We start from the raw sequence: 26,669 nt of genomic DNA, 5'->3' as shown, positions 1-26,669 counted from the left end.
ATTTATTTTCTCCTCTAAACCCTGTAAAGTTACAATTTTTCTTATGTTAAAGTTTAAAAAACAATATTTTCTCCTATAGGGTTTACTCTTCTATTTTCAGTGGTCTCTCCCTTCTCTGACCAACGATTCAAATCGAAAAAATAAAGTTTTTTGCCTTTCCAACTTAAATCATCAACTAGAGGAGGAGAAAAAATGAAGAAAAAGAGACTATCGAAGAGAGAGAACCTATCGGGAGGAAAAAAAATATTGTTTTTTAAACCTTGGTTTGGAAAAAAATTATTATTTTTTAAAAGAAAAATGAGATAAAATTTTAAAACTAATAAATTTAGTTAATTTTTAATTATTCGTAAATAAGTAAAAATGTTTTTTAAAATTAAAAAATGAAAACTTGAGAAACAAACAGTACTTGAATAAAAATAAGTGCTTTGACCAATAGAAAAAATGGTTCAATATTGTTTGAGACATGAAATATGGTTGACGGAATTGATTTCGTTATTTTAAAATACTGAGGGGAGGTTTGAGAGAATTATTGAAATCTGAGGGAAGGTTAGTGACAGTACTTAAAACTTGTACTACATGATTTCTCAAAGTGAGCGACTCATTAGTCCGGTTAAAAGTAACCTGAGTTAACTCACTCACATGACAAACTAATCCTAGACAACACGCCACACCGGCTCGCAAAAACATTATTTACATATAAAATAATAATAATTTAAATTATTATTAATAATTTACCCAAAATTCAACGTCGTTAAAGATTCTGTTAGATCGATAAACTCCGTGAGGTCATTTATATTTAGCCACGGGCACAAAGTAACTTCATAATAGACGGGACTTGACGGTTCAAAAGAAGAGTGATCAGGACCGTTTGATTTTTGATCAAAGGTCAGAAATGCTCGCTGTTGAACGGAGTGTGTGAAGGGGGCATAAAACAGGGTTTGAAAGGGAGAGAGTGTATTTCTTTTTTCTAAAGAAGAAGAAGAAGAAGAAGAAGCTCTCTGTAGTTATGTTCTGTTTGTTCTCAGTTGCTTCTTTGTGAATTTTCTTTCACGTTCTTTCTCTTTCTCTGGAGCCAAACAGAGGATTTTCGGTGGGAATTGACAAGGATTTGATCATGTTCTCGCCAAAAATTTTATGAGGGAATGTTAAGAATCTGAATCTGGTAGGGAGAGAGAGTTGCTTTAGATGTGTATAAAATGAGAACAAACAATAATTTTGTATTGTTTTTGCGAGATAAAGTTATTTAAATTCGGCTGGTAATCGTTTGTTTGTTTGTTTTTCCTGTTCGCAGATACGTTCAAAGAGATTTAAAGTGGTTATTCAGAAGGAATTTGTACTAGATTTGATTGATTTATAGTTGCTGATTGTGAAGATTGGTCTTTGTTTCATTGAAATTTACCCATTGGAGGTGACGCAGTTGGAGTTTCAGAGGTATGTATCGCCAAACAGAGTTATCAAATTCGTGTGATTCATCTTCCAGATACAAGCCTTTGAATTTAAGATTTACGTTTTGCAGATACATTTTTCAAAGAGATTATTGAAGCTGTAATAGGCGAAGATCAGAGGAGTCCAAGATTCAACCTCCTTGAAATGTCATTATTCTGCTGAAATCTTGATACAAAGCAAGCAATATACTGGTTAATTAACGGAGGAGTAGTGAAATTGGAGGTAAGGAGTCATTATGTGATATAAAAAAGTACCTCAATTTGAGTTGAGAATGGCTCTCCATGGTTGCAGTTTCGAATCGGCTTCGGTTTTTGATTTCATTTCTTTTCTACCCATTTCGGTTCTCTAAACTAAGTTAAGCGGAGCTCTGAGCTGAGATTTCCGGCATTCCGGCCATGCTTGCAATAAATTTCAGTTTGAAGATCAATTTGACCTGTTTTTGACAAAATATTTTCTTGATTCGATTTTTAATTTAAAAATCGTATGATTCTTCTGACTTGATCTCTCTGTTTCTGGGTTTGCTTTTTTTTTTTTTTTCCCTTCTTTTTGGATTTTCGGTGAATTTTCTTCAGTTTACTCTTGAACGTTCAGTCGAACCAGCCTTTTCTCCAACTACGCCTCGTCTGTTTACCAAGCAAACTGAGGACAAAAGAACATCTTGAAGCCATCTCTTCATCTGAAAACTTAAATTATTCAACCAAATGGGTCAATTAGCGTGGCGTAAATCATTTTTCTTTCTCCTCAAAAAATTATATTATTTTGTATTTTCTGTTCTTACGCTTCCTCAGATCCTCTGTAATTAGTGAAGTAATTTTATTATTCCACCTAAAGATTCTTATTTTCACCATTTTTGTTGAATCATCCGGCAGATTTATTTCTGTTTATTATAAGATTATTCTGTTTCTCTTTGAATTTCGGGTGAAATTCTGAGCTGACAGATGCCATCTTTGACAACTATCACATTCTTCGTATTTTACTTTTTTTTCTGGTTTAATTTAAAGTTGATCCCAATTGAGGAAATTGTCGGGAAGGGAAATCCGTATCCAAATTGTCTTCTTCCGTTCCTCGTTTCCACTCTTAATGGCCGAAGTTAACTTGGATTACAGAAACTAATTAACGTTGTTTCGAATGGGACAGGTGTACAGAAGGAGATGGAAAAGAGCCCTTTGAGAAGCGGTAATAACGGAAACAGTAGCGGCGTTACCAGTAACGGCAGAGAGAGAAGCGGAGGGGACGGCGGATTATTAAGAGCGAATTCAGAGATTAACGCGAGGCAAACGGCGTCGACAGATTTTGTCTTGCAATGGGGCAACCGGAAGCGGCTGAGGTGCATGAAAGTACAGGTCAAAGACGACTCGGCCGCCCCGACCCATCGGACGACGGTTCGGGTCGTCAGAACCGACAAGGACACTTTTAATCAGCCAACCACAACCACTGCTACTAATAACGGTAGTAATCATCACGGTAGTGGTTTCTTCAATCTCCGTCAACGGCCTTCTCCGCCTCCGCCGCCGCCGCCTCAGCGTGTTCTCAGGTACTATTATATTACTTGGATGAGTTTTTTTTTGTTTAAATACTGCCCGATGTGATGGTGGATTCATGGGTGTTTGTTGTTGGTTTCTTCCATTCTTCTCTCTTTTTTTGCATGGGGTGGAAGAGTTGGTGTGAGTTTGAAGTTCCGATAATCGGATCGGTTGCGCGTGGAAATGACGCGCTTTGGGTGTGTGCTAATTAGTTAGTGATAGGCTTCTTCAGTAGGTTTCTAATCAAATTGGCGCGGAAAAAGATCTGGATCTGCCATCATTAAACGAGTCCCTTTTTGATACAGGTCTAATTTTTTTTTTTTTTTACCATGATTTACCCTATTATTTGGGAATGTGGCAAATTCTACGTGGCCATGTTACCCCAAGTGGTAAATTTCACTCAGTAATGTTAAGAATGTTAAATCGGTATTTAGATGATCTGTATTAGAAATAATATATTATGTTTAATTAATATGATAATATATTATTTAAATATTTACTATTTACTTGAATTTTAGACATATAGAATTCTTTAATTTGTAATTGTCAACAGTAAAATTATATTTTTATATATAATTTAAGTATATAAATAATATATCATTATATGATTAAATAATTTTAAATTAAAGATAAAGTTATATTTAATCATATAATGATACATTAGTTATGCATTTAAATTATATATGAGAGATGTATATATATAATATTACCCAGTTGCCAAATAGTTTTGGTGGGTAGTTCCTTTGCTTATTAATTGTTCATAGTTTCATGGTATTTTGGGGTTTGTAGAATGACTCTCAAAGGTTTTCACACATGGTCCTCCACTCTTTTACCAATTTGTGAGGGCACCATATGGGATTGTACTTAATATTTCAACTTTAATTAGGTGTATATAGTTTTAAATTTTAATTAAATATTTAGATTATGTATTATCATATGTTTAGTTAATTTTAAATTAAAAATAAAATAATATTTAATTATATAATAATATATTATTTAAGTATTTAATAAATATTTAAAATTAAATAGAAGTAACATTTCTCTTGATTATATTATATAGTTTTACCATTAATATTTTCAGTACATGTGCCTTGGGCTGGCTGAATATTTATGAGGCTCTTCTCTGTCCACTCTCAAATTGGTCAGGATGGTCCAACTGTATATGGTTTTCAGGAGAGCACATGGTAAGTGCTCTAGGCAACCATGATTGGTCTTCACTGTAGCAAGCTTATCTAGAACCTATCGGGTCTGGTTACTATCCCATACACCCCCAATATTTAGCTTTTGGAAACATAAGATGTACAATTCTGTGCCACATGTCCAGTTTTGCCCATTTGTAATTCGTACAAATTTCCGGCCGTTGATTGTAAATTATTGGAATCTGGTCCACTTTCTTTATCCTAATGCCTACCCAAATTTCAACACGTGGCCATAACCTCCAAAAGGCAATATTGATCCAACGGTCTAAATCCCCAGGTGTCCACGTTAGATCCAAATAACCTTAGCCAATTTTTCCTACGAACTGATTTCAGCAAAGCTTCCTATTTAAAGGCGGAACCGAAAGTCTCCTGGAAGAAGCCAAAACCTCAGCACATTTTTCACGCAATACTCTTTCAGATTGCGAGGGTATTTTCGTACTTACGCACCTGGAAATTCACTTAGATACAAACAGCTTTTTTTTTTTTACTTTCCCAGAGTGCTTAATTTAATTGTTTTCCAAAATTTTCACATGCTGAGCCAAGTTATCTGATGTGTATGTGTGTATTGTGCTATTCTTAGGAACTCTGAGAATTCAAGTGCCATGAGAGGGCAGAGCAACGGCGGCGGTGGTGTGAGAGGTTTTGCTTCACCGGACAGGGGGGCGCACGATAAGAGAGGTACCAGAAACAATAACCATCACACCAGCAACACCAACAATGGTAATCATGATTACAACAAGTCAGGGGCATCATCGGAAACTGGCCACGACAGCAAAAAAGGAGGGTCCTCTTCTGCCAGCGGCGAGGCGGCGGTGGCACCACCTGTGTGGCCACCAAAATTTGTGATTGCTTTGACCAACAAAGAAAAAGAAGAGGATTTCATGGCTATTAAAGGCTCTAAGCTCCCACAAAGACCCAAAAAGAGAGCAAAGTTTATTCAACGGACACTCAATGTAAGCCCTTCTCATCGTATTCAGATCTTTGAGCTTGTTTTAGTCATCAGAATTCAAAGGTTTGATTAAATTATTCTTTAAAAAAATCAATTGCCACAAGAAGGGTAGAATTGGAATTAGAATATGATAGAAAACTTGAGGTACAACGTTTGAAGCAGAAGGTACAAGTGAGTAACAGCGGGGGATGTTAGGAGTTATACTATGGTCTGCTTTATTTTATTTTTTCTTTTTATGGAAGAAAATATTAAAAAATAAAATAAAACTGTGTAGAGTGACAAGTGAGATACTCGTGTCCACGTGTCAATCAAAGGTTGGATTATGTACCTAATAATGACTTAAAGTTGGTTAGCCTATTAGTGACCAAGTCTTTGTTTATGGATCAAAAAATTGGAGATTTTTTTTTATTGTTGTGGGACCATTATAATGATCGATCTCCTACCGTCTGATCAATTGAGATTTGGACTCTGATTAGGATATTTTTTTTTTGCATCATTTTATTCTAATTTTTTTATTTTATTTAAAAAATTAAAATAAAATGGCGAAAAAGTGGGGTCAGGGTATTCGTATCCAGACAAAGCTGTTTGGTAGTTTGTTAGGGTGTAACGGGAAGTGGACGTTCGTGCTACGGTATTAGATGGACGATGCATAGACAAACACGTGTACGATAGTGATTAATTGGTGAGTACAAGACTTATCAACAAAGTAAGGTCTAAATAAAGATATGAACAGACAGAATGGGCAAGGACAGGACGGCCTCTTGCTCATTATTGCGGGGTAGCGTGGATGTGCTTTTTTTTTTTTTTTCTCTCTCTCTTCTTTTTATTTTTATTTTTATTATTATAATAATGATAATTTAAGGTAGTGGGTTCATGTCTGGTCCAGCTTGGACCACACTTGCAACTTTAAAAAGCACAATTTGCGTAATATTGTTTTGTTTTTGTTGAAGATTCCATTTCTAGGTAATTTTGATGAAGCATTGATTTTGTCATTGGATTTAGTTTCGAATATTTAATTAAATATTTAAATAATATATTATTATAATTAAATAATTTTAAATTAAAAATAAAATAATATTTAATCATATAATGATATATTATATGTATACCCAATTGGGTTTAGTCTTATACGGAATAAAATAAAAGCACAAAGCTACTTTAAATGGTTCTCTTTCAATATTGTTGATTGACTTTATTGTATGTTTCATTTTTGCAGCTGGTAAGCCCAGGTGCATGGCTATGTGACCTAACCCTCGAACGGTATGAAGTGAGGGAGAAGAAGATTTCTAAAAAGGTAAAATAACCTGGAAATTGATTGGTAATTTTGATGTTGTCTTTGTTGAAGGTTGTTGATTTTGTCAATGGGTTTTGTGATGCAGAGACCTAGAGGATTGAAGGCAATGGGTAACATGGACTCAGACTCAGAATAAGTGAGAGGAATCCTGGTATAGGCTTGTATTTGATAGGGGAAAGATCATCAAGAGGATGATGAATGTTTTTTTTTGGGTAATTTTATTTAGGATTTGAGAAATGTTGGAATTGTGTAAATCGTGGCACTTTTAACCCTTCAGAAAAATGAAATCATAGAATTTCATCTGCATCTGTTTGGCCTCCATGGTTGAATTATAGATATGTTTTGTCTTCCGATTATGGGTATTAATATTTTATGATATATTATAAAATACAATATAAAAAGATGATATATTGTATTATACAATAGATAATATTGATACAAATGGAAAAGAGAAAAATTATGATGTGACAAAATGTGTTTATTTTTTAATATAAATTGGAATTTTAATTATTTTATTATTATTATTATTAATTAATTATATATATGCATTTTTACATGACATATATAAAATAAAATTATATATATTTTTTATGCATAATATATAACTATTATATTATTATATAATTAAATAATTTTTAATTAATAATAAAATAATATTTAATTATATAATGATATTATTTATAAATATGTTTTGCAGTGACGCTGTCTATATAGAAAGTTAGGTTTCAGTTTTAGCATAAAAGGTTAAGGAGTTTGAATTTATGTGGGCTTATATTAGTTGAAACGGCGCCGTATAACTTCTGGAATTTTACCTGGGGGAACAGGTATTGAAAGCAAATACGGACAAAAATAGAAGCGCAGAATCGCCAGAAAATATGAAGGCTAATGAGCAATCACACTGTATTTCGTTTCAAAATTATATATTTTGAAAGTGATCTTTGAAGACATGTCTAATGGGGGAGGACCCACAAAAAAACATTATTCATAATGTTTTTTAAGTATAAAATAAGCAAAGGGAAAGTTGAATTGAGGAGACTTGCGATGCTTTGAAGAGAAAGGGGAATAATGTATTAAAAGGCACCGTTAATTATATGCTTAAACGTCAAGTTACTTTCATTTTAAAAGAAGGCTTGAGATCTTCTAAACCTTTATGTAATTTCATTTTAAAGAAAAATCTTGACTTGATTGAACCTATTGCCAATTCCCTTCTTTATATATTTTTTTCCCAATAAGAAAATTCTTTAAAAATAAGGGTTAGTTAAAATAAATATGTCACAAATCGACTTTAATGTGATATATAGAAATGGAATTGAATCGAACTAAACTTAAACTTGTCTGAACTCGCATTTAGCTCAATTTGTATGAAATTGAACTTGAATTTTAGCTTAAACTTGTTAAGTTTGTTTCAAATGAATCCGAGACAGATAAAATATCTTTTTTAGATTTTCATATGTAATTAATTATTAAGTCTTTTGGTTTTTTGTGGATATGATAATTATGAATTATTATTGTATTATAAGTTTTTGTGGATACTGATTTTAATTACCGGCGTTGCCCAGCCACCTGTAAGTGTGAGTCATCGTATTATTCTAAAAGCTGATTAGCAAGAATATGAAGGCGAAAAGAGTCAAAGACAAGTAATAAAGGACGAAAAAGCATGTAAGTGCCGCTTGCCAAGAAAAATGCCAAAAGACTTCTTCCCACCAAAGTTTAGTCTATCCTTGAACACCTGCTTACAAGATTAAATTTTAAAAAATTGGTTTTTTTTAGTTGAGTTTCAATTTTCTGACAAAATCTCTCCTTTCTTTATACTTATTTTCATCTAAACAAAAAAACGAATCATATTAGAAGAGAGCAACTTTCGAATTGCCAAAAAAAGGATAAAGAAAGTGCCAAAGATGCCACCATCCATCAAAAAATAATCCTTGATAATTTGAAACCCCGAAAAACTTAAATTCTAGAGGATGCAATTTTTAAAAATTTAATTTTATAAAATAATTATTAGTTTTTAAAATTTAATAAAAACATGAAATAATTTTTCTTTTTTAATATCACAGATTAAATAAAATTTTTATCTTTAAAATTAATAAATTTTGTTAACTTTAAAAATTTATAATTAAATATTTAAGTTTTTAAAAAATCATTAATGAAAGTTTGAAAATAAAGTAAAGTGTGGGTGGAACTAAATCGTTTGGCCCCAAGAAAAACAGGAAACCCAAACAGCAAATATTCTGATTCACGACTTAAGTGTAGTCCATGCTAATGAAGGATGGCAAGTAAGATTTACAAAATCTTAAAATTGTCGTCATAAAGTTGATAATAATAATGCAGGAATCAGAAAAAGACACGAAGCAATACTGCAAGACAAGGTGGCAGGTCACGTGAATAGCATATATTCGCCTGGTCAATTGACATTGAATCACGTGGTGAGTCAATGTGTCAGCATATTAAACAGAAACAATGAAATAAAATAAATCAATATTTAAGTACATAGAAATGAAGCACCAAATACAATAAATCACGTATTAATAATACTAATCGCCAAGCCAAGGCAACCACACAATATCATCGTCTTATGCTCCATATATGTATACATATATATACTCACACACAAAACACTAGATCTAGCACATAAATCCTAATAAAGAAAGAAACCACTCACTACATCTAAGCTAGTGCCACATCAATCATAGGCTAACGGCAATTTAGATCCTTAGAGTGAAACAAAAAATAAAAGACACAACAAGAGCCAAACCAGCAGAAGCTATAGAAGGCGAGATCGAGGCGGTTCCGGAGAGAGGCGCTGGCGCAGGGGACGCCACTTCTTGAGCTACAACACCGCCGAGAGCCATGGCAGCCACAACCAGCACCATCATGAAAGTAAAAACTGAAGCCATTTCCGGTGATGAGTTACTAGAACAGTTTAGAGTGAAGAAGTAGAAAGCTTAGTAATTTGTAGTATTTTTGGTGAGAGAAAAAAAATAGAAGGGTTTTCTATTTATAGGCGGTCGTGAAAGGTATAGAAAGAGACTTCCAGTTGACAGCTGGTTCAGTAGTAGGTCCCACTTTTTTCAGATATCACGCGACTGATAAGGTTTCGATTCTGGAAATACTTCTTGGAAAGGAATTTGGTTCACATTAATGCTGAAGCGCGTGGAATTGATTTGAGAGTGGGGTTAAAAGAATGCTTAATAATTGGAGATCGGTTCGGTTGTCACGGAATTTCTTTAACAGAGGGACCCACGTGGGACGAGTGGTAGGGCCAACGGAAGGTGGTCAAGAAAGAGATTGTTAATTTTTTAATTCGAATTTGAATCACGAGAAATTGAAATGCAGGGTTTCCAGAAATTTCTGCTGATCTGTCTGTCTCTGTTCACAAAGTAAGTTGGATCTAAATATTTAAAATTTTTATTTTTATTTTATATTTCTGTTTTTAATTTGGAAAACACTTAAGAGTCGTCGGTGTCTGTCTTGCCACTTCAATAAAGTCTACAAATAAACTATTAAAACCACTTCGAGATCAAGACCTAAATCTCGATACCCAATCAGAAAGAATAATGAAATTTGAGCTCATTTCACCTTTTTCGACATTCTCCTTCTTGACCATCACATCTCCTCTCAAATTGAAGAACAACAACATTTCAATCTTGATTGCTATCAACAACACTTAATCGGGCTGTGATGCTAGTTGTGACGACTAGGAACAACGTTGTAACATCAATTTTAACTCGCTAAACTTGAGGCAAACTTTGCTTGCCAATTCCTCACGATGCACTAATTCCATCTTCCTCATCTTCAAGCTAAAGACACAGGCAAAATTGACATCGACATATGAACCAGCTTGAAAGACTTTGGAAATTAAGAGCCGTCATCTTCCACATGCGAGGTATTTGCGCTTGTATTAATAATAATGTTGGCTTAGAAGTGAAATGGTGAAATTCCACCTTAAATTGTGAACTCATTTTGACTCTCCCCTTTCCATATCCTACAACAACAAACACAGAGAAAGCAATACTTCGCTTTTACTAGATATTTAACCCTCTCACTTATAATAGACAAACCACAATCTTAATCTTACAGAATCTAATTCCAATTTCCTATCACAAAACTTAAATTTCCCAGGAATTAAAATCTCATTTTTTGTTTAATTTTGCTTTTGACTTTAATGATAGATCAATTTCAACTTTTTTCTCGAAAACACAACACTTTTCAGTAAACCATTCAACATTGCTACAATACAACACTATCAGTAAACTAAGAAAAAAAATTCAACATATTCAAAACTACTAGTTATCTAATCCCAATAGAATGTCATACCAGATCTCTGTAGTCAGCCAGCCTCTGTACACAAAAAAATATAAGATGCCTCATATACGATGCAGGGATGAAAGAGACAAGCTCCTAACCACCTGCTTTCTAGTATTCTTCAAGAATTCAGAATTGAAAGGTTATTTCATTTCTCAAAAGCTTCAAAAGCCCAAAACTATTGATGATATATTCATCAAAGGTTCTAAAGCACTTGGTGCAAATTTTCTTGCAAAGAGAAAACAAGTTGAAGAGGGCTGGTTATTATATGTGCATTCTTGACCTTCAAAAATTTTCTGGAAAAATTCTTCTGTGATATCATTTCTTCCAAAGGTAGCCGGATGAGCTCCACCCCTTGACCAGTCCGTCCAAGTGAGGCTTCTGTTTGCTAAGTGGTTTGGTGCTTGAATGGCTAGCATCGTGGGAAAATAGTGTTCATCCACATAACATGCGGGTCGACAGAATTTTTCAAATTTCAGATAAAATGTAGTATCTTCCACAATGTAGACAGCCAGCTTTCGATTAACTTCAAACCACTGAGATCCTTTACGCCACTGGGTAATGTTCACCACAGGTGCCATGTTCTCATTATATCGTCCTCTCCCATATGGTCCAGGGTCATCAAATGAACCCATGAAACTATATTTGGACTTCATTATGTAGTGGTAGATGGCGGAGAAGTTATATAGAGGAATGCAGGTTTCAGAGACAAGAATGAACCATTCATTGGAGATGTCAAGCAATGCGTTAGCAAGGAGTCTTCTCTCTGCATCGCACATGCTCATTCTTCCCCATTCAGAGGCCTGCAAAGGAAGATAACAAAGAGATCATCATCTCCTCCTAATATTGAGGATATTGGATTCAAAGCTATACACTTGAGGCAGTAAAACAATATTTTATCAAACAAAATTTGTAAAACCTATAAAAAGTTCTTAATTGATTAGTTCCTATGATGAGTCATAAAGGTCAGAATCCCTTACATCTGATAAGACTGGAGGACGGTTCAGGGATCAAGTTCTAACAAGGGGCATCCTCAAGCAGGTATTGTCTTTCTACTGGTTGAATTTTAGAATCAAGTTAAACAATAGCTCTTCAAGATCATGTAAAGCAAAACCAAAACTTCAGTTTAAAGGCTCTTCTTTATTATCTTTTTATTTAATTTTCTCTTATTAGTACTATGAAGATGAGTGCTTCATTTTTAACCAAAACATAAAACGGCAATATTTTCCTTCTGCATGTGAAAAGCTAAAACTTACATCTGTTATATATTTTTGCTATCTCAAAGATGAGAGCCTAAAAAATTACTGCAATTTAAAGTCAAGCCTTTATGCTGTACAATTTATACTCACTCAAACACAAATCAAGTTCTAATTATCTAACCCAGTTCCAACAGCCTTTCTCAAAGGGCATCCTCTTTATACAAATAAACAGTGCCACTCAATCCAACACATATAGTGATAATTCTGACCTCACCACTTTCCTCCCTCTAATTGCGCTTTGCTCCCATCTTACTCACCTCTAACTAATTTGGCCGGCTGTTTACAGCTCTAACAAATAAAGACCCCAGCAGTTCTCACCTTTTCTTCACATTTACCCAAAATGATCTACTAATGACAGTCAAGTGATTCTCTGTCTAATGTTGTATGGTGGCTGCAAGTTAAAAATGTATACCCATCAAACAAAGCAAGTTTCATAATAAAAAACACTAGATAAGTAATAATATTCAAGAAAATGGTCCCATAGAATACAGTGACATTTTAAATATATAGCTAATATTCTTTCATCGTGTTACATCCAAATCATGTGCTTATTTGGTTCATGCACTCTCTGTGGCTAGTTCATTTCCATTTCTGTTTCCAGTTCCTAACAGCAGCTCATGCAATGCAAGATTGAGGCAATTAGCTAGAGAAGCAAAATATGTTAAACTGCTAACACATATCATGACTGTCTTGGCTGACTCAGATGTCCAAACCAAGAGCCAACTGAAAAATAGGATCATCGATTAATTAAACAAAATCTCCAGAGTTTGATCCTTCATCAAAGACATAAATTGAAAGGGCAATGTTGAATGATAAATGACTTTAATTTTCAACGACTGGGAACCCCCAAATGTAGTTCTGGAGTCCTATTTTACTTAGGATCATTAGGCATCCGAGCATTGTGACATAATCATTAATAGAAATGAAATCCCATGTGAATAAACGGATTTCAGGTGAGAATTAATGAAGTTCTAGTAATCCTCACTCAAGGAAAAGGACTGGAATTGACAAATCTCATATGCATAATCAGTAGTAAAACAAAGGAATCAGGTGATTTTTGGCAGAAACTCAAAATAGCAAATTAAACCTGGGAAAAAAAATATGCCATACCTGACTTGGGATTTGTCTCCCATTAAAAATTGAAGATGATGGATATTTGGCCTCGTAAGTTGGCAATGAATGAACATAGATCGAATATAGCCCTTCATGCCCCTTGAAGAACTTCTCCCAAAGAGGTTCGAGTGGGAGTGGCCCCAATGCCAAAAACATAAATGCAATTTTCGGAACTCTCCGAAAGGGGTACTTCTTTATTCGAGGAACCAATGATGCTCTCCACAAAAGCTCTTTATCAGTCATAGTGTGCATTAAATTTGATGGAGGTTTTATCCAATTATCCAAAGCACTGGGTTTTTCTTTTTCAAAGCATGCCTCAAGATTGGACTTAACCGTTGTCACTACACTTTGGACTCCAAAAAGACGGATTGTGTAAATACTAATGAATGCAACGGCGATACACAGCATCAGAAACAGACCAAATAACTGAAACAGTCTCAGCGGCAACGCTTTAGACTGATTCGTCTTGTTTGTAAGTGAAGGGTCTTTGCCTTCCTCCAACGGAACGACCCTTGCTTGCATCTTCATAACTCAACTAAATCGAATTTCGCCTTCTGATTCAGATCCAAAGCAACTTATTCCCTATCATAAAAAAAAGACTTCCAAACCTCAAATTAACAAATGACTCCCAAATTTGAGCTTTAAACTGCAACTAAGATCAAAAGCTAATTCTAGTATTCGAGATTTCTCTAACAAAATCTACTTCTCCTATGGAAATTTAACAATACAGAACTAGAATTGATACTAAAGTACCCGAAAACAACTCTGAACATATTTTGCGTAATAACGAGCTGAAGACAGTGTTGTTTTTTTTTTTAAAAAGAATCAAATTCAGAGCTAGAATATGTCTACTTTTAAATCAAAAAGTGACATAAGATTCTTAACGTACCACTTAACTTTTTCTTGACAACAATACGAACCATAGTCATAGATCTTTTTAACTCCACCCAGAGCTGGAATCGCGACGTGCAAGAAGCAGAAAATTCAAAAAAGAAAAAAGAAAGAATGAAGTTAGGGAAGGAAGAAGAAAGAGAGAGATGGAGAAAGTTGAGAATGTCGAAAACAAAGAAATCACAAGAGATGATATACAACACCGAAATCTAGAGAATTTCAGAATGTTCGATGATCACACTGTGGTTGGCTTTGGCGCTTTGTCGCGGTCGCCTTTTTCGTGAATTTTACATTTACAACATTTATAAGTAATTGGGAGGGCACTTCACACATTACCACGTGTCTGACATTTTTTTTTTAATCTTTTTATCCTAATTTTTTACTAGATTTCGGTTGTCTTACCACTTTATTTTGAAGAAATATATAAATAAAAAAATCACATAAATATATAAATATATTTTAGAAATATATAAAATAGTAATAAGCCCGTCTAATTTATGACCAATAATACATAGCTCGAGAAAGTGTCTTTTCAGGTTAAAAAAAGTATATTGCAAGGCACGAAAAGAATAGCAATCATAGATCCTTACAAATTAATAGGTATAATTACATAATTAAATATTTTAAATATATATATATTTTTTAACCGTTTAATAAATAATTTATTTTTTTATATTGATAAGAAAGATTATGTTATTATATATAATTTTATACATAAATTATAATATATCATAATATATTCTGATAATTTTAAATTTAATAAAATAATATCAATAGTATGATCACATATTATTGTTTATAAATAAAATTATATACATTATTTATATATAAGAATTTGTAAAAATAAATTTGGGTTAAAATTTAATGCTGAAAAAACCTCACCCATATTTTAATCGGAATTCATAAATAATTATATTTCTGTAAATACAAAAATAACAAAACTATATGTTTATATTTTTTTATATAATTTAAATATATAAATAATAAATTATTATATAATCATATAATTTTAAATAAAAAATAAAATAATATTTAATTATCTGATAATATATATATATATATATATATATAAAAATTATATCTGTATGTATAATATTGCTTATACGAAAAGCAAAAGCAAGAAGAAGATGATAATTTGACAAGGAGGCAAACACGAAGTCCCATTGAAATTGGACTCTCATAATAAATAAGCTGCACTGATGTCATACCGAACCGATGAGAAGTCTAGTCGAAATTTTTTTTGGGCTGAGACTGGCTACCTACACCTTACCTTCTTCTTGCATGAGACGTGTAAACCTTCTCAACTAAACTCATTTTCCAACACCCATTCTCGGATGGATGATAGCCTACCTTTCACCTTTCAGTTTTCATAATGCCGCAAATTCTCTACATAATAATTAAACAACAAAATTGTCAGTATTTATAATATTATATAATTTTAAATTAAAAATAAAATAATATCTAATTATATAATTATATAATATTACAAAAATGTTTGAATATGTGATTTTATTCTAAATAAATAGGTTGTTGGTAACTGTAATAATTTAATCTGTAATTATAAATAAAACAAGCAGTCTTTAAGTAAACCCCAACAAGAAACCAAGCTTTCACCAACAACGGTAAAATCATCGAAGATATATCAAGTTGAAAATCATATCCCATTCTTCAGATAATCTTGCAAATCTTTTAAGTAAAATAACTTTGTGATGCAAGATTGAGTCACAGCGAGAAAACTGAATGAATATATACACAGGATTGGTACCCAGTGAGCAGCTGGAAAGCAGGTTTAGAGAACACCAACAATATAATTCATGCCACTCACATAATTCCCTTCTCCATAATTTCTGTAATATAGCAAGTGCATGAAAGGTTTGTGTGCGTGTGTGCAGATTCATAAATGGCATTCAGTGGAAGAATTATATCCATAGACGCATAGGTGAATGCATTCACACTACAAACCTCCCAGATGATCTCAGTGGAGCAGCATTCAAGAAGCTTTCTTTGACAAGAACAGAGGTCATTCTCAAACATTCCAGAGCACCTTCGATACTCCATAAAAAACTGCTCAAATGAAATGAAATGTAATATATCTGATACCTAGATATAATTTGTACAGTCATAGTCTGGACCATGAATTGCAACATATACTTTACATCCATGATGACAACCCGATTAGCACAACACCCACTCAAGTGATTTAGACAATTTTCAGCAGTGATCACACATGCAATCTGTTTGCTTCAACAATAAAACTAAACAGCATGTAGAAATATTTATTCAACTGGAAGAAAGTCTTAGAAGAATTCCAGCTTACAGGCTAAAGACAATAGAAGAGGAAAAGGAGGAATAATAATCCACAGCGATAGAGGTGCTGGGTCCCCAAAGGCAGTCAGCCCCAGTTAAACCATTCAGTTTTATTACCTCTCCTTCATCTCCTCTCTGCTTGTCCTTATATACTGCTTACATCTCTTTATTCCTCCAGCTGTGAGTCATCATGCAGTTGTGTTCTTATCTATCCACAGTGATAGAGGTGCTAGGTCCCCAAGGGCAAGGTTCTTCTGCTATATTTACCAAAAAAAAAAGGTTCTTCTTCTGCTTGCCTTGTGTCTCTTCCTATAGACCTTAGTTATAAGAGGTCTGACACATCCACACATAATTCTTGGAAGAAAAATGTCTAATTCTCATTTTGAATGACAAAGTGGAAGGATGAAGAGTAGAAACTTACAGATTCAACCTTCCACCCACACCAAAGATGAAATCCGCAGGCTCATACCCTTGCAGTCTAATAACACATCATGGGGCAGTATTCACTAGCTTCCCGGGTCAGCGGCTTACCTTGCCCTGAGAACATTGTCACAGTGCCCTCCCTCCCACAACTCTAGCACTGAAGGAAGAAGGAAGGCACCAAAGTATCACCAAAAACCAGAAGACAATCAATTTACAGAATAAATAGAGAAATGTTCAACGGGCATTCGAAAAATAATTAATCTCACAAAACTCAAAACCACCAATCATATTCCAGAGCAAAAACACAGGTCTTTTGCAACTGAATATAAAGTTTTCACTTATGCTCCACAACTATAAAAGGCGTTCAGGTCCATGAAAGACATAAACTCCCCTATTACTATAAACCACTAACCAAAACTTCTTCTTCAAAGTACAATCTGTTGCAAGCTATTTCGCAAAGAGGCTGAAGTCAGAGATACAAATTCCAGGAGAAATAAATGAAGTGTGATATTACAAGAGAAAAGTGTAAATCACTATAAAATTATACAGTACTAACACCTTGGTATATATATATCAAGATCATGAATTCTAATTTAACATCTGTGATCCCAAAAATATCAAAACAAAGAATCACCAAAACTGAGCACACTTCAACTACACCTCCCATCAAACAATTGAATACATAATCCAATGACAGTCCAAGATTATATTCACAATGTCAATTATCACAAAACCGATCAGAATCAAGAAAACTATGGGAACTAACAATAATACAAAATGTAGAAAGCAAATATCCCATAACTTGACCTAACTATATCATCTCATAATATATGTGATGTCGCTAAATCAATCATCACATTATCTTAAACTACGAGACTGGTCTACCAACTTCACAACATTACTTAAGAAGCAAATACAGGGACGGCTAAGTGAAGCGAAACTGGTTAACATTACCTCGCCCACTCTTCACATTACAGTCTGCAATTGTTATCTAATCATCCATTTGAAGGTAACGCAAAAGTCAGTATGATTTTACAGCCACAAATACATGGAAATTAGATAGATATCAGATTGAAGACTTAACTGGAAGCCGTTGGGAACAAAAATAGTAGTCAAAATCTACCGATGCACGCACAATGAAACGCAAGATTAGATTCAAGGAACACATTGTGCAATTTCAATTGGAAAGGAATTTATAGAACTGTAAACTCAAAAAAAGTATAGTGAACTAAAACGAATAATATAATCATTCAAAAATATAGTCTAGCGAAGCAGTAAAAAATTAGTAACACGGAGTAAATAGAATGAAATTTGAATAATATAAAAATGGCGAAGAGAAGGAGATAGACCTTGAAGAAGTAGGAGAAATTGGGATTATGACATCACAGCCACCTTCCGGCTCCAGTTTTGCGAGATTCTTCATGTCGGCACAGATCATCAGCATGTAGTTCACCATTTTGTATTTTTCACTTACAAGCTTCTTTTCTTGTCTCTCAGCGTAAAATGATGTGCAGGAGAAAATGCTCCCACACCAAATCATTTTCAGCAGCGGAGGGCTGGACTCGAGCCGAGAGCTCATTTTCCAACTCTGTTTGAGAGGAGCTCGAAATGAGTTCCGAACTCAAATTTAAGTTTAGGAGTGTTTTGCTTATAAAATTCATAAATTTCAAAAATTTAAAATTAAATCGGTTAAAATAATATTATTTTAATTAATATTTATTAAAATAAAATTATTTAATTTTAATTTAATTATAATATTAAATCAAATATTATAATTGAACTCAAATTAAAACCTAACTTATTCAAGAAAAGCCACACACGGACATTCTTATGTTGTCTCGTACACACACACCCATTCTTGTGCTGTTTCCGTTTTGAGATATTTTTTTAATTCTTAAACATACACACACCCCCATTCTTGTGTTGTCCCCGTTTTGAGATATTCCCTTTATTCTTAAACACACACACACCCATTCTTGTGTTGTCCCCGTTTTGAGATATTCCCTTTATTCCTAAACACACACACACCCATTCTTGTGTTGTCCCCATTTCGAGATATACTTTTAATTCTTAAAGTTTTATTTTTTAAGTTTTCAGAGAAAATTAACCCAAAATTTTCAGATTATGTTCTATTATAAAACCATTTAAGAATTGGAACACTTCACATATCCAGAGAAATTACCGATCATCATTCAAGAGTAAATATATTCCAATATTTATATACATACTGCCATTCCAACCCCAAGCCACCATTAACAAAAACCGGTTTGATTTTCGTAGCCATTTTCATATGTTCTGGACAGAACGAATACACCCGCTTTCACAAGGATGAGAGTAGCAGCACAACTACCTCAACCCAAAGCCATCATTTGGCATTATATAAAGCAAAAACACAAAAAAAAACTAAATAATACAGCAGAAAACATCAATAGATGATAATTTCTACAGCTGCCATAATACACAGTCTACTACAACATGAGAGAGGCAGTGGCAGGCAGTTACAGATTAACTGGCTATCACGTTTGTGAGTGTAAAATAACATCCTACCCTCTACAGATCTCCCTCTACTGGGTATCAAATTTGAACAAATATTCATGTTACAGTGACTTCTTGTAATTCTAGAGATATCTACATGTGAATAAACTATATCACAATTTTCAAAACAAAAAAACAAAATATCATGCCCAAAAAGGCAGAGGGGAATTACCCGGCAACATTCCAATTCAGATAGTCTCAGGTCATTAACCAGTAAAGAGTTTGTTCAACATAAGCAAACTAAATTGAGTCAAACTGTTTCCTCTCTTCTTGTATGGACTGAAAAATTCGAGCGGCAGACTCGGTAGCTGATCTAGGATTGTGAGGCACAACTTTGATCACCTTGGTTGGCTGGTCTGTATCAAAAGGCTGAAGGACTCCTTTGCGGATGACTGGAGCCTTCTTGAAAACGGGAAGTGAATCTCTCGCTTCAACAGCCTGACGTGTCCCTTCACCTTGTATTCTCTCTCCTGGACTACTGGCTGTACTTCCTTGTAGGTCTGTATCTTTAGAAGCCTGAAACTGCTTTACTTGGGGAAGGACTCCAGTCTTCTGGGCAGGGACATTACATGAGCTTTCATGCTGCATGTTAGACTTAGCTCCCTCTCCAGATAACTGAACATTTTGATCATGTGGACCAGATGCAGCTTCAGTAGCCGAACCTGAGATAGATGGGTTCATTATTGGCATGCCATAAGGAGGGAAGTAACTATGACCAACTGGATGACCACCGGGTATAACCCCAATTCCTTGATAAGGATGAGGAGATGGCATTCCAAAGACTGGATTCATAAAGTTACCAGTCAGGGGAGTTGGTCCAAAAGGCCCACATCCTGTCCCACAAACTGCTCCCATAAATCCATGACCAGGATACGCTTTGTATATAAGCCCTTCAGAAGGGGACATGATAGGAATTAACCACTGATGACCAGGTGATTGATGAAAACACCAAGGGCCCATTCTGGAATCAGCAGCCATGGGTGTTGATGCTGGGTTTGCAAGGTAAGGGCCATAATGTGAAGGCTGACTTCCATTTTTCACAGAAGAAAGTGATGTCTTCCCAACAGCATTTTCAGCAGAACATTCCATCTTATGGTTAGGCTTCTCCGAATCATCTTTACGCTTAGGTATATGTGGCAGTGGTTTTACAGCATACTCCGGCAGTAGTTTCTTTGCTGGAGAAGCATTCAAAGAAGGTTTGCCAAGATAGGCACTGTCCTCAAGCAATAGGTGTGGTGATCCAGCAATCAGTTGTTGGACCTGTTTGAATTCAGAACTTGAGTTTATTCCAATCCAAAAACAAAATCGATGGACAAAATTTTCAGCATCCCCTACAGGGACCGGCACAAGTACTAAACAAAGTAGGTTAAACTCACCTTAATCAGTCTATGCAACTCAAATACTTGAACAGCAAACACTCTTTGTTGACTGTAGAGAATATCATGAATTTAATAAAAAATAATATTGCACAGAAATAATAAAAAGAATCTTTAATAAAGGCTACCCAGGAAGAGAAGCAGTAACAAGATAAAGCAGAAATTATTGTGCAGTCATGACTTTAGAAAACATCATTTTGAAAAGTTTGGTTTACACACCAAACTCCCAGCATAGATGGCAGAGCAAAGTGGTTTACTCAATCAACCTGAATGCTTAAATTTCCCTAACAAACTTTCATTAAATGTATAAGTTCTTACACCCTCACCCACAATCATACTTTGGGTACATACAATCGGGACTACTGGGGTACAACTGCCCTAACCCATCTTCTTGTGTAAGCTATAGCTCTATGTAACCACTACAGTCTGTGTCAATCCTTTCAAAGTTACAAAATATGATTCTACCAACCATAACTAGAAAATATCCCAGGCATAGCATGCCAAATATACATTGAAGAAATAAAACAACTAAACGCTACCACCCTCACACTTTTGCAAGGTTTCAACATGAATGCTTACAAACACTTTCAAACAATATCACCAATTCAATAATATCAAATGGAAAGATAACAAAGAGCAATTTCTATCGCAAACAATAACTTCTAAATCAAAACTTGTAAATATTACCATCATGGTAATGGAAATTTATTAGAAACTAAAAATTGTACAATCAACTGTAAATAAAAAGACACTACCTTGATACAGAAAGGATCATAAATTAGATACAAATAAAGATTTATAGTTTACAATATGTACATTGCATCTCTTACTTTATTGCATGGATGAAACACAAATTCCTACAAGAAATAATAGCAGTGTATAGCACATACAAAATGTAAATGACTGGTAAATATCAGAAGCTAAACGACAGCAAAGATTATGAGTCACTACCTCACCAAAATTGTCTAACATAAAAAACAATACACTACATGAGAACAGTATTCTTTTTGCCACCATCCACCAAAAAATTTCTCACTGTCAAATATCCTCCCATGTTTTCTATTCTGAAAACCACCCAAATTTACAAGGGATTATCCTCCTGCTCCAGGCAAACAAAAGCTGTGAATATATAAACTCCCAGGATGTTGCAGGGAAAAAAGCAACACCACACCGAGACAGGAATATGCCCCATAAGCAGATGCAAGACAAAACAGTAAACTGAATGATCTGCTGTCTCGGGGGTCACCTTGCATACCTTGATTAGAATTGTCCATTTCCCTGCTGTAAGATGATCCACCATTAAAATGTTATCTAGGGCTTTTTAAGAGGAACTCCAGGACTCCATACTATAAATTCTCCATCCCTCAAATTCAACTCAGCAAACAAAAAAAAAAATCTATTTAATTCCTTGTGTTATTATTCTATTTTGCCATCAAAATCATTAGTAGCTTTACTGTTAGAAGAAATTAAGAAGAAATAATAATAAACGGCGATAGATAACAGTAGCAGCCTACCACACTATATTCAGTATATAAGAATTGTCTAATGTAGTAGCCTGATAAAATATTTTCTTAGATTATAGTACAATAACTGCTTCTCCTTTCCAGATAAAAAATTAACATATATCAAAGTTCATCAATTAGACAAACAAAGCAGACAATCAAAGTTTCTTCTGAATATTTCTTAAAATGATGGGTGATCAATGATAAGCACAGCAAATCATAATATCATTCACAATATCTAACAGGAGCACTTAATTTTTCTTCACAAAAATAACCGAGAGTATAACAAGATAGCCAAAAACTCTACAATAGCAGGAAAGACTATGAGAATGACATAGTTCAGTTGTCAAATTTGTAATTTGTACACAAAATGACAATCCATTTATGTCCTCATTGAAATAAACTATTGTACCCAATTAGATTTATATGGAATGCATCTACCCTTCCATTAAAAGAACTCTTTCATAAATATCACATTGTGCAATAAAATACCGGACTCTAAGAACAAAGCCCTTTAGAATGCAATTATTTATACAACATAGTTAATTCAGTATGTCCATAGTACATGTTTCAACCCCCAATCTAAGGGCAGTGAGATAAAACAGATTTGAGAAGCTAATAATGAGCACGAAGACTTACTTGACGATAGCTTTTCTAGCTTTCCAGAAATGTTTTTGACCTATCATTCCTACAACATCATCAGGAGAGATATCTGAGCCTGATATACAATCAAGCATGGAGGTCCCTGAGAGATCATCGCTTTTTTCTCCATTTCTTAACTGTAGTGACCCACAAGTATTGGTTCCATGATGATCGTTGTCAACAGCAGGCTCATCGGGACTACTATGTTCTTCCCTTGTACAGGCACCACTTCTTGTCTGAGGAACGATTTCCTTCTCAACATCCCTCCCAGACTCATCGCCATCACAATGTCCATGGTCATTTTCTTGCAACCCAACTCTAGGTTCATGTTGTAATGAAGTAAAACTATCATTTAATCTGCCTAGATTAGATCCGAGGAAATCTACATACTTTTGGATCGGTAATGCGCTAGCTTCTTTCGCAGGTCCATCAACCTTATCTCTGGTTGATAAATCTGCCAAAGGTTTTACCGCATGGTCTCTAATCAGGATGCAAATTTTGGGGTTCTCTTCACCTAGGTGTCTAGTCTCATTTCTTGATTTGGGACCAAAGGCGCTACTTCTTTTTGCATCCTTATCACAACCATTTTGCAAATTCGTTGAATGACCAGGATAAGTTTGGCTTAAGGCAGAGACTTTTTCCTTTGGAATCTCATTTTGGGTTTTACTAGGGCATTGATCTATATCGGAGGGAACATATACAGGAACTGCAAAATCATCATCATTGCTAACCTTCTTTCTTTTCTGATGCTGTGGTAAGTGAGTGTTCAAAGTTGTTCCAGCAGGTTGACATCCATGAAACTTCTCAGCCACATGAGAGGGTGTTGAAGGTTGCACAGGAAGAGGGAAAAGTAAATTTCTTTCACGACCACTCCCCTGCAATGTTGAGTTGATCGTCAAATTTAGCTGGTTACCCTTTATAGAACTACACAGGAACTGATCCCTCGTGCATAAAAGGCCGGCCAGATGCTCACAGCCCATAACACAGAATCCATCATCAGATAACCAATCTCCAGAAAATGAATCCAATAAACACATTAACTACCATTACAAATTAAACATATATCTCTCTTGAACCAAAATTCAATCAAGTCAATATAACAGTACATAGTCTCCTACTTAATCAAAAATAGCAAGAACTAAATGATGATGTATGTGCCAGAAAAATAGCAAATCCTCGATGAACCGACATCTTACTCTAAAAAGTTAAACATCAGAATACTTTCAACCACAAAGAATAAATGAAACATAAAGATTGAAAGTTACCAGGCTTGAGGAAACTGGAGGAACCAAGTTGCTATTGCTATAATTGAACCTCTGAGAAGGAATACTGAGCTGCTCATAAAGGGCCATCTTGTTCCTGGGCGGTGCTCTAGGTCCTCCTTTCTCAGCATCATTAACATGAAGCCTAGGGAACATTGGACCCATGACCTTATTATCATCGTCTTTCCCTCTCTTCATTTCCGTCTCTCAAATTGACTAACCCCAACAACTACAACACCAATTCGATTTCACAATAAATTCACCAACAAATCCCATTAACCAGAAGACCTAAAAATTGATCAAATGAGGTGAAATTGATGGGTGAATAGAACAGATTCAAATTGGGAAAAAAAGAGGTTTGGTCCATGGAGGGTTCAGAAGGTCATCGGCCTAAGAGAAAAGGGAAAGTGAAAAGTGCTGGGTAGGTGGGACCTTTTATAAAGACCTAGAAGCCAATACAGTCTTATTCTCGGCACTAAAAGATACGATCTGGATTTGCTGTTAAACTTTGTTCCTTTTTTTTTTTTTTTTTAATTTCTTACTTGGCTTAGACTCGGCTTGGAGGAGTGATTAAACTTTTTATTATCTTTTATTTTTGCAGGATTTATGTAAAATAATTATTTTCTATTTATTAATTTTAAATTTTCAAAGAATAAGAATTAATTTTCGTTTTCATTCTATCATATGTTATACGATAATGACAATTTAGTTCATCAAAATAGGTCCTATTTTATCTTTGTTGAACGAAGACAAAATTTTTTGATAAATACATAGATAGGGATAATATCCAATTTATCTTTTTTTTTAAACATATTTTATAATTTTTTTAATATTAAAATTTTAAAACTATTAAAATACCCTTAATAGCAATGAGAGTGGAAGAAATGAGAATTCTCTCGTGATAATGGAAAAGGAATGAAAGAGAAAATTCTAGTGAAGGGGAGTGAATATTTTTTATCATTCTTGTATCAAAGACGAAGCAAGAATGAAAAAAGGTTTTTTTCTATCAGGATGGAACCGAAACAAGGATACAGTTTAAAGTACTCAACCCTACCATTCATGTTGCCATCTTAGAGTAATAACCATATTTTCGATATTTAATTTGTGCTAACAAAAAGTTAGACATAAATCAATCCATCCTATTATAAAAATAATAAAACTATATATACATATTTTTTATACATAATTTAATTACATAGATGATATATTATTATATAATTAGATAATTTTAAATTAAAGATAAAATAATACTCAATTATATGATAATATATCATTTATATATCTTAATTATGTATATATATATAAAATTGCTCTTATAATATTTTATATTTACTATTAATTATTTCCATTATATAATTTATTTCAATTATTAATTTAAAGCTTAATCTTAACTTGCATTTTAACTACATGTAACAATCATCCATTTAATATAATTTAATGGGAAAATTTTGTCAAAATTTAACTTTATTATATTTTACCACTTAAGGACCGACTTAAAATCCGGTATAAATAATATTTTTTTCATTCAAAATAAAATTTTAATTAAAAAATGATTTGAAGTCAAAATAATATTCTTCACTATTTATACTTTATGAAAAAAAATAAAAAGTAATTTTTTATATATTAAATCCATATATTTTAAACACGAGAGTTTAATAATATTTAAAAATTCTAATTCTTTACCACTGCCACGTTCTCATCTCGTCACTCCCAAGGTTTTGAATATTATAATGACATCACTTTTTGGATTGATTTATCAATAATATTTTAGGATATAATTGTAATTTTTAAAACTTTTGAGGGATAATTAGATTTTTCTCTTTTCTTATTATGAAAATTGTCTTACTCATCACATGTGGTTTGAATATATGTTATAGTCTTTATAATTTGTAATATATTAGTTGTATTCTATCCAATTCATTGGAATATGAGTGTTGTAATATTATAAAAACAAACCAATGAAGGTATTAGCCACTAGTTTTAAAAAATGAAGCATACATTAATTTACGTTACCACAAATCCTTGGCTCAAGTTTAATTCAAATTAAAAATAGCTTGATTCAGATTTGTTGTGCCAACATTAAGAATAGTTCGAATGAAAATGATTTGGTTCAAGTTTGACTTGAATTTATTCCTCAAATTTTTGATTTAAATTTATGACTCATTGACAAAACGATGTCGTTTAATAATTATTTAACATAATTCAAATTAAACCACAAGCAAAGTTTGAACTGAATTGAGCCATCTATCAAGCTTGTAAGTTGAATTTTCTATAACTCCAGTTTAGCTTGGTTTTAAAATGAGTCAAACTTTTTAACTCGAATTTGATTCATATTTAAAGTAAGCAAATTCAAACTTAGTCAAATTGGGCTAAACCTACTCAATTCGGGTCTAGCCTTAGACCCAATGGACAGAAACTCACACCAATGTCATATAAAGGTAAAAAATGGTTTTTATACCAAAACTTGGGTTGGAGAATGTAAACCACTCAAATATATACGAAAACAAACAAATTATTTAATATTCAATAAAATTATATACACGAACAATTTATATAATTTTATGCATAAATAATTATATGTTATTATGTGAGTAAATGTTGTTTTATTTGTAATTTTAAACTATCTTTGACAAGATTTTTAGA

The 26,669-nt window shown here is 33.6% G+C and overlaps 3 protein-coding genes and 1 long non-coding RNA gene across 11 annotated transcripts; 1 reads left to right on the top strand and 3 right to left on the bottom strand.

The window, feature by feature from the left end:
* Positions 1-968: 968 nt before the first annotated feature.
* LOC123200797 lies at positions 969-6,717 on the top strand. The gene is made up of 7 exons (XM_044616179.1): positions 969-1,162; positions 1,292-1,431; positions 1,517-1,668; positions 2,584-2,980; positions 4,749-5,121; positions 6,334-6,411; positions 6,497-6,717. Exons 4-7 carry the CDS (start codon positions 2,598-2,600, stop codon positions 6,545-6,547), a joined length of 885 nt encoding a protein of 294 aa, XP_044472114.1. The 5' UTR covers positions 969-1,162; positions 1,292-1,431; positions 1,517-1,668; positions 2,584-2,597; the 3' UTR covers positions 6,548-6,717.
* Positions 6,718-8,858: 2,141 nt separating this feature from the next.
* Positions 8,859-14,330, bottom strand: LOC123200421 (glycosyltransferase BC10-like). Of its 8 annotated transcripts, none has more exons than XR_006498554.1 (4): positions 13,978-14,264; positions 13,086-13,670; positions 10,729-11,519; positions 8,859-10,396 (listed from the first exon to the last, which is right to left on the bottom strand). XR_006498554.1 is itself a non-coding variant. In XM_044615593.1 (4 exons), the coding sequence occupies exons 3-4, from the start codon at positions 13,614-13,616 to the stop codon at positions 10,881-10,883; spliced, it is 1,170 nt and encodes a 389-aa protein (XP_044471528.1). In that variant the 5' UTR covers positions 13,617-13,734; positions 13,978-14,041; positions 14,183-14,330; the 3' UTR covers positions 10,845-10,880. The 8 variants fall into 8 exon arrangements, 7 of the variants coding, with proteins under 7 accessions (XP_044471528.1, XP_044471529.1, XP_044471523.1 ...); XM_044615593.1 differs by lacking the exon at positions 8,859-10,396 and having other exon boundaries at positions 10,845-11,519; positions 13,086-13,734; positions 13,978-14,041; positions 14,183-14,330; XM_044615594.1 differs by lacking the exon at positions 8,859-10,396 and having other exon boundaries at positions 10,845-11,519; positions 13,086-13,687; positions 13,978-14,041; positions 14,183-14,330.
* Positions 14,331-15,074: 744 nt separating this feature from the next.
* Positions 15,075-18,334, bottom strand: LOC123200192. The gene is made up of 3 exons (XR_006498515.1): positions 18,059-18,334; positions 15,942-16,866; positions 15,075-15,365 (listed from the first exon to the last, which is right to left on the bottom strand). It is a non-coding gene; the product is annotated as an uncharacterized LOC123200192 (long non-coding RNA).
* A 779-nt stretch (positions 18,335-19,113) lies between these two features.
* LOC123200650 (protein EARLY FLOWERING 3-like) lies at positions 19,114-24,491 on the bottom strand. The gene is made up of 4 exons (XM_044615956.1): positions 24,030-24,491; positions 22,762-23,639; positions 20,621-20,672; positions 19,114-20,504 (listed from the first exon to the last, which is right to left on the bottom strand). The coding sequence occupies exons 1-4, from the start codon at positions 24,222-24,224 to the stop codon at positions 19,485-19,487; spliced, it is 2,145 nt and encodes a 714-aa protein (XP_044471891.1). The 5' UTR covers positions 24,225-24,491; the 3' UTR covers positions 19,114-19,484.
* Between the last annotated feature and the right edge of the window lie 2,178 nt (positions 24,492-26,669).

This window comes from Mangifera indica, chromosome 17 (genome assembly GCF_011075055.1).
Source record: "Mangifera indica cultivar Alphonso chromosome 17, CATAS_Mindica_2.1, whole genome shotgun sequence".
Lineage (NCBI taxonomy): Eukaryota > Viridiplantae > Streptophyta > Magnoliopsida > Sapindales > Anacardiaceae > Mangifera > Mangifera indica.
The sequence above is the reverse complement of the archived record's forward strand: the minus strand, read 5'-3'. Positions and strand labels throughout refer to the sequence as shown.

Excerpts from the sequence above, each read along its gene's own strand:
- LOC123200797 (XM_044616179.1), top strand. The coding sequence starts at position 2,598 with ATGGAAAAGAGCCCTTTGAGAAGCGGTAATAACGGAAACAGTAGCGGC. Across the intron at positions 2,981-4,748 it reads CCGCCTCAGCGTGTTCTCAG|GAACTCTGAGAATTCAAGTG; the intron begins GTACTATTATAT and ends TGCTATTCTTAG. Across the intron at positions 5,122-6,333 it reads TTATTCAACGGACACTCAAT|CTGGTAAGCCCAGGTGCATG; the intron begins GTAAGCCCTTCT and ends TCATTTTTGCAG.
- LOC123200421 (XM_044615589.1), bottom strand. The coding sequence starts at position 13,616 with ATGAAGATGCAAGCAAGGGTCGTTCCGTTGGAGGAAGGCAAAGACCCT. Across the intron at positions 11,520-13,085 it reads GGAGACAAATCCCAAGTCAG|GCCTCTGAATGGGGAAGAAT; the intron begins GTATGGCATATT and ends CTTCCTTTGCAG.
- LOC123200650 (XM_044615956.1), bottom strand. The coding sequence starts at position 24,224 with ATGAAGAGAGGGAAAGACGATGATAATAAGGTCATGGGTCCAATGTTC. Across the intron at positions 23,640-24,029 it reads CTCCAGTTTCCTCAAGCCTG|GGGAGTGGTCGTGAAAGAAA; the intron begins GTAACTTTCAAT and ends TCAACATTGCAG. Across the intron at positions 20,673-22,761 it reads GCTAGAAAAGCTATCGTCAA|TCAACAAAGAGTGTTTGCTG; the intron begins GTAAGTCTTCGT and ends TATTCTCTACAG.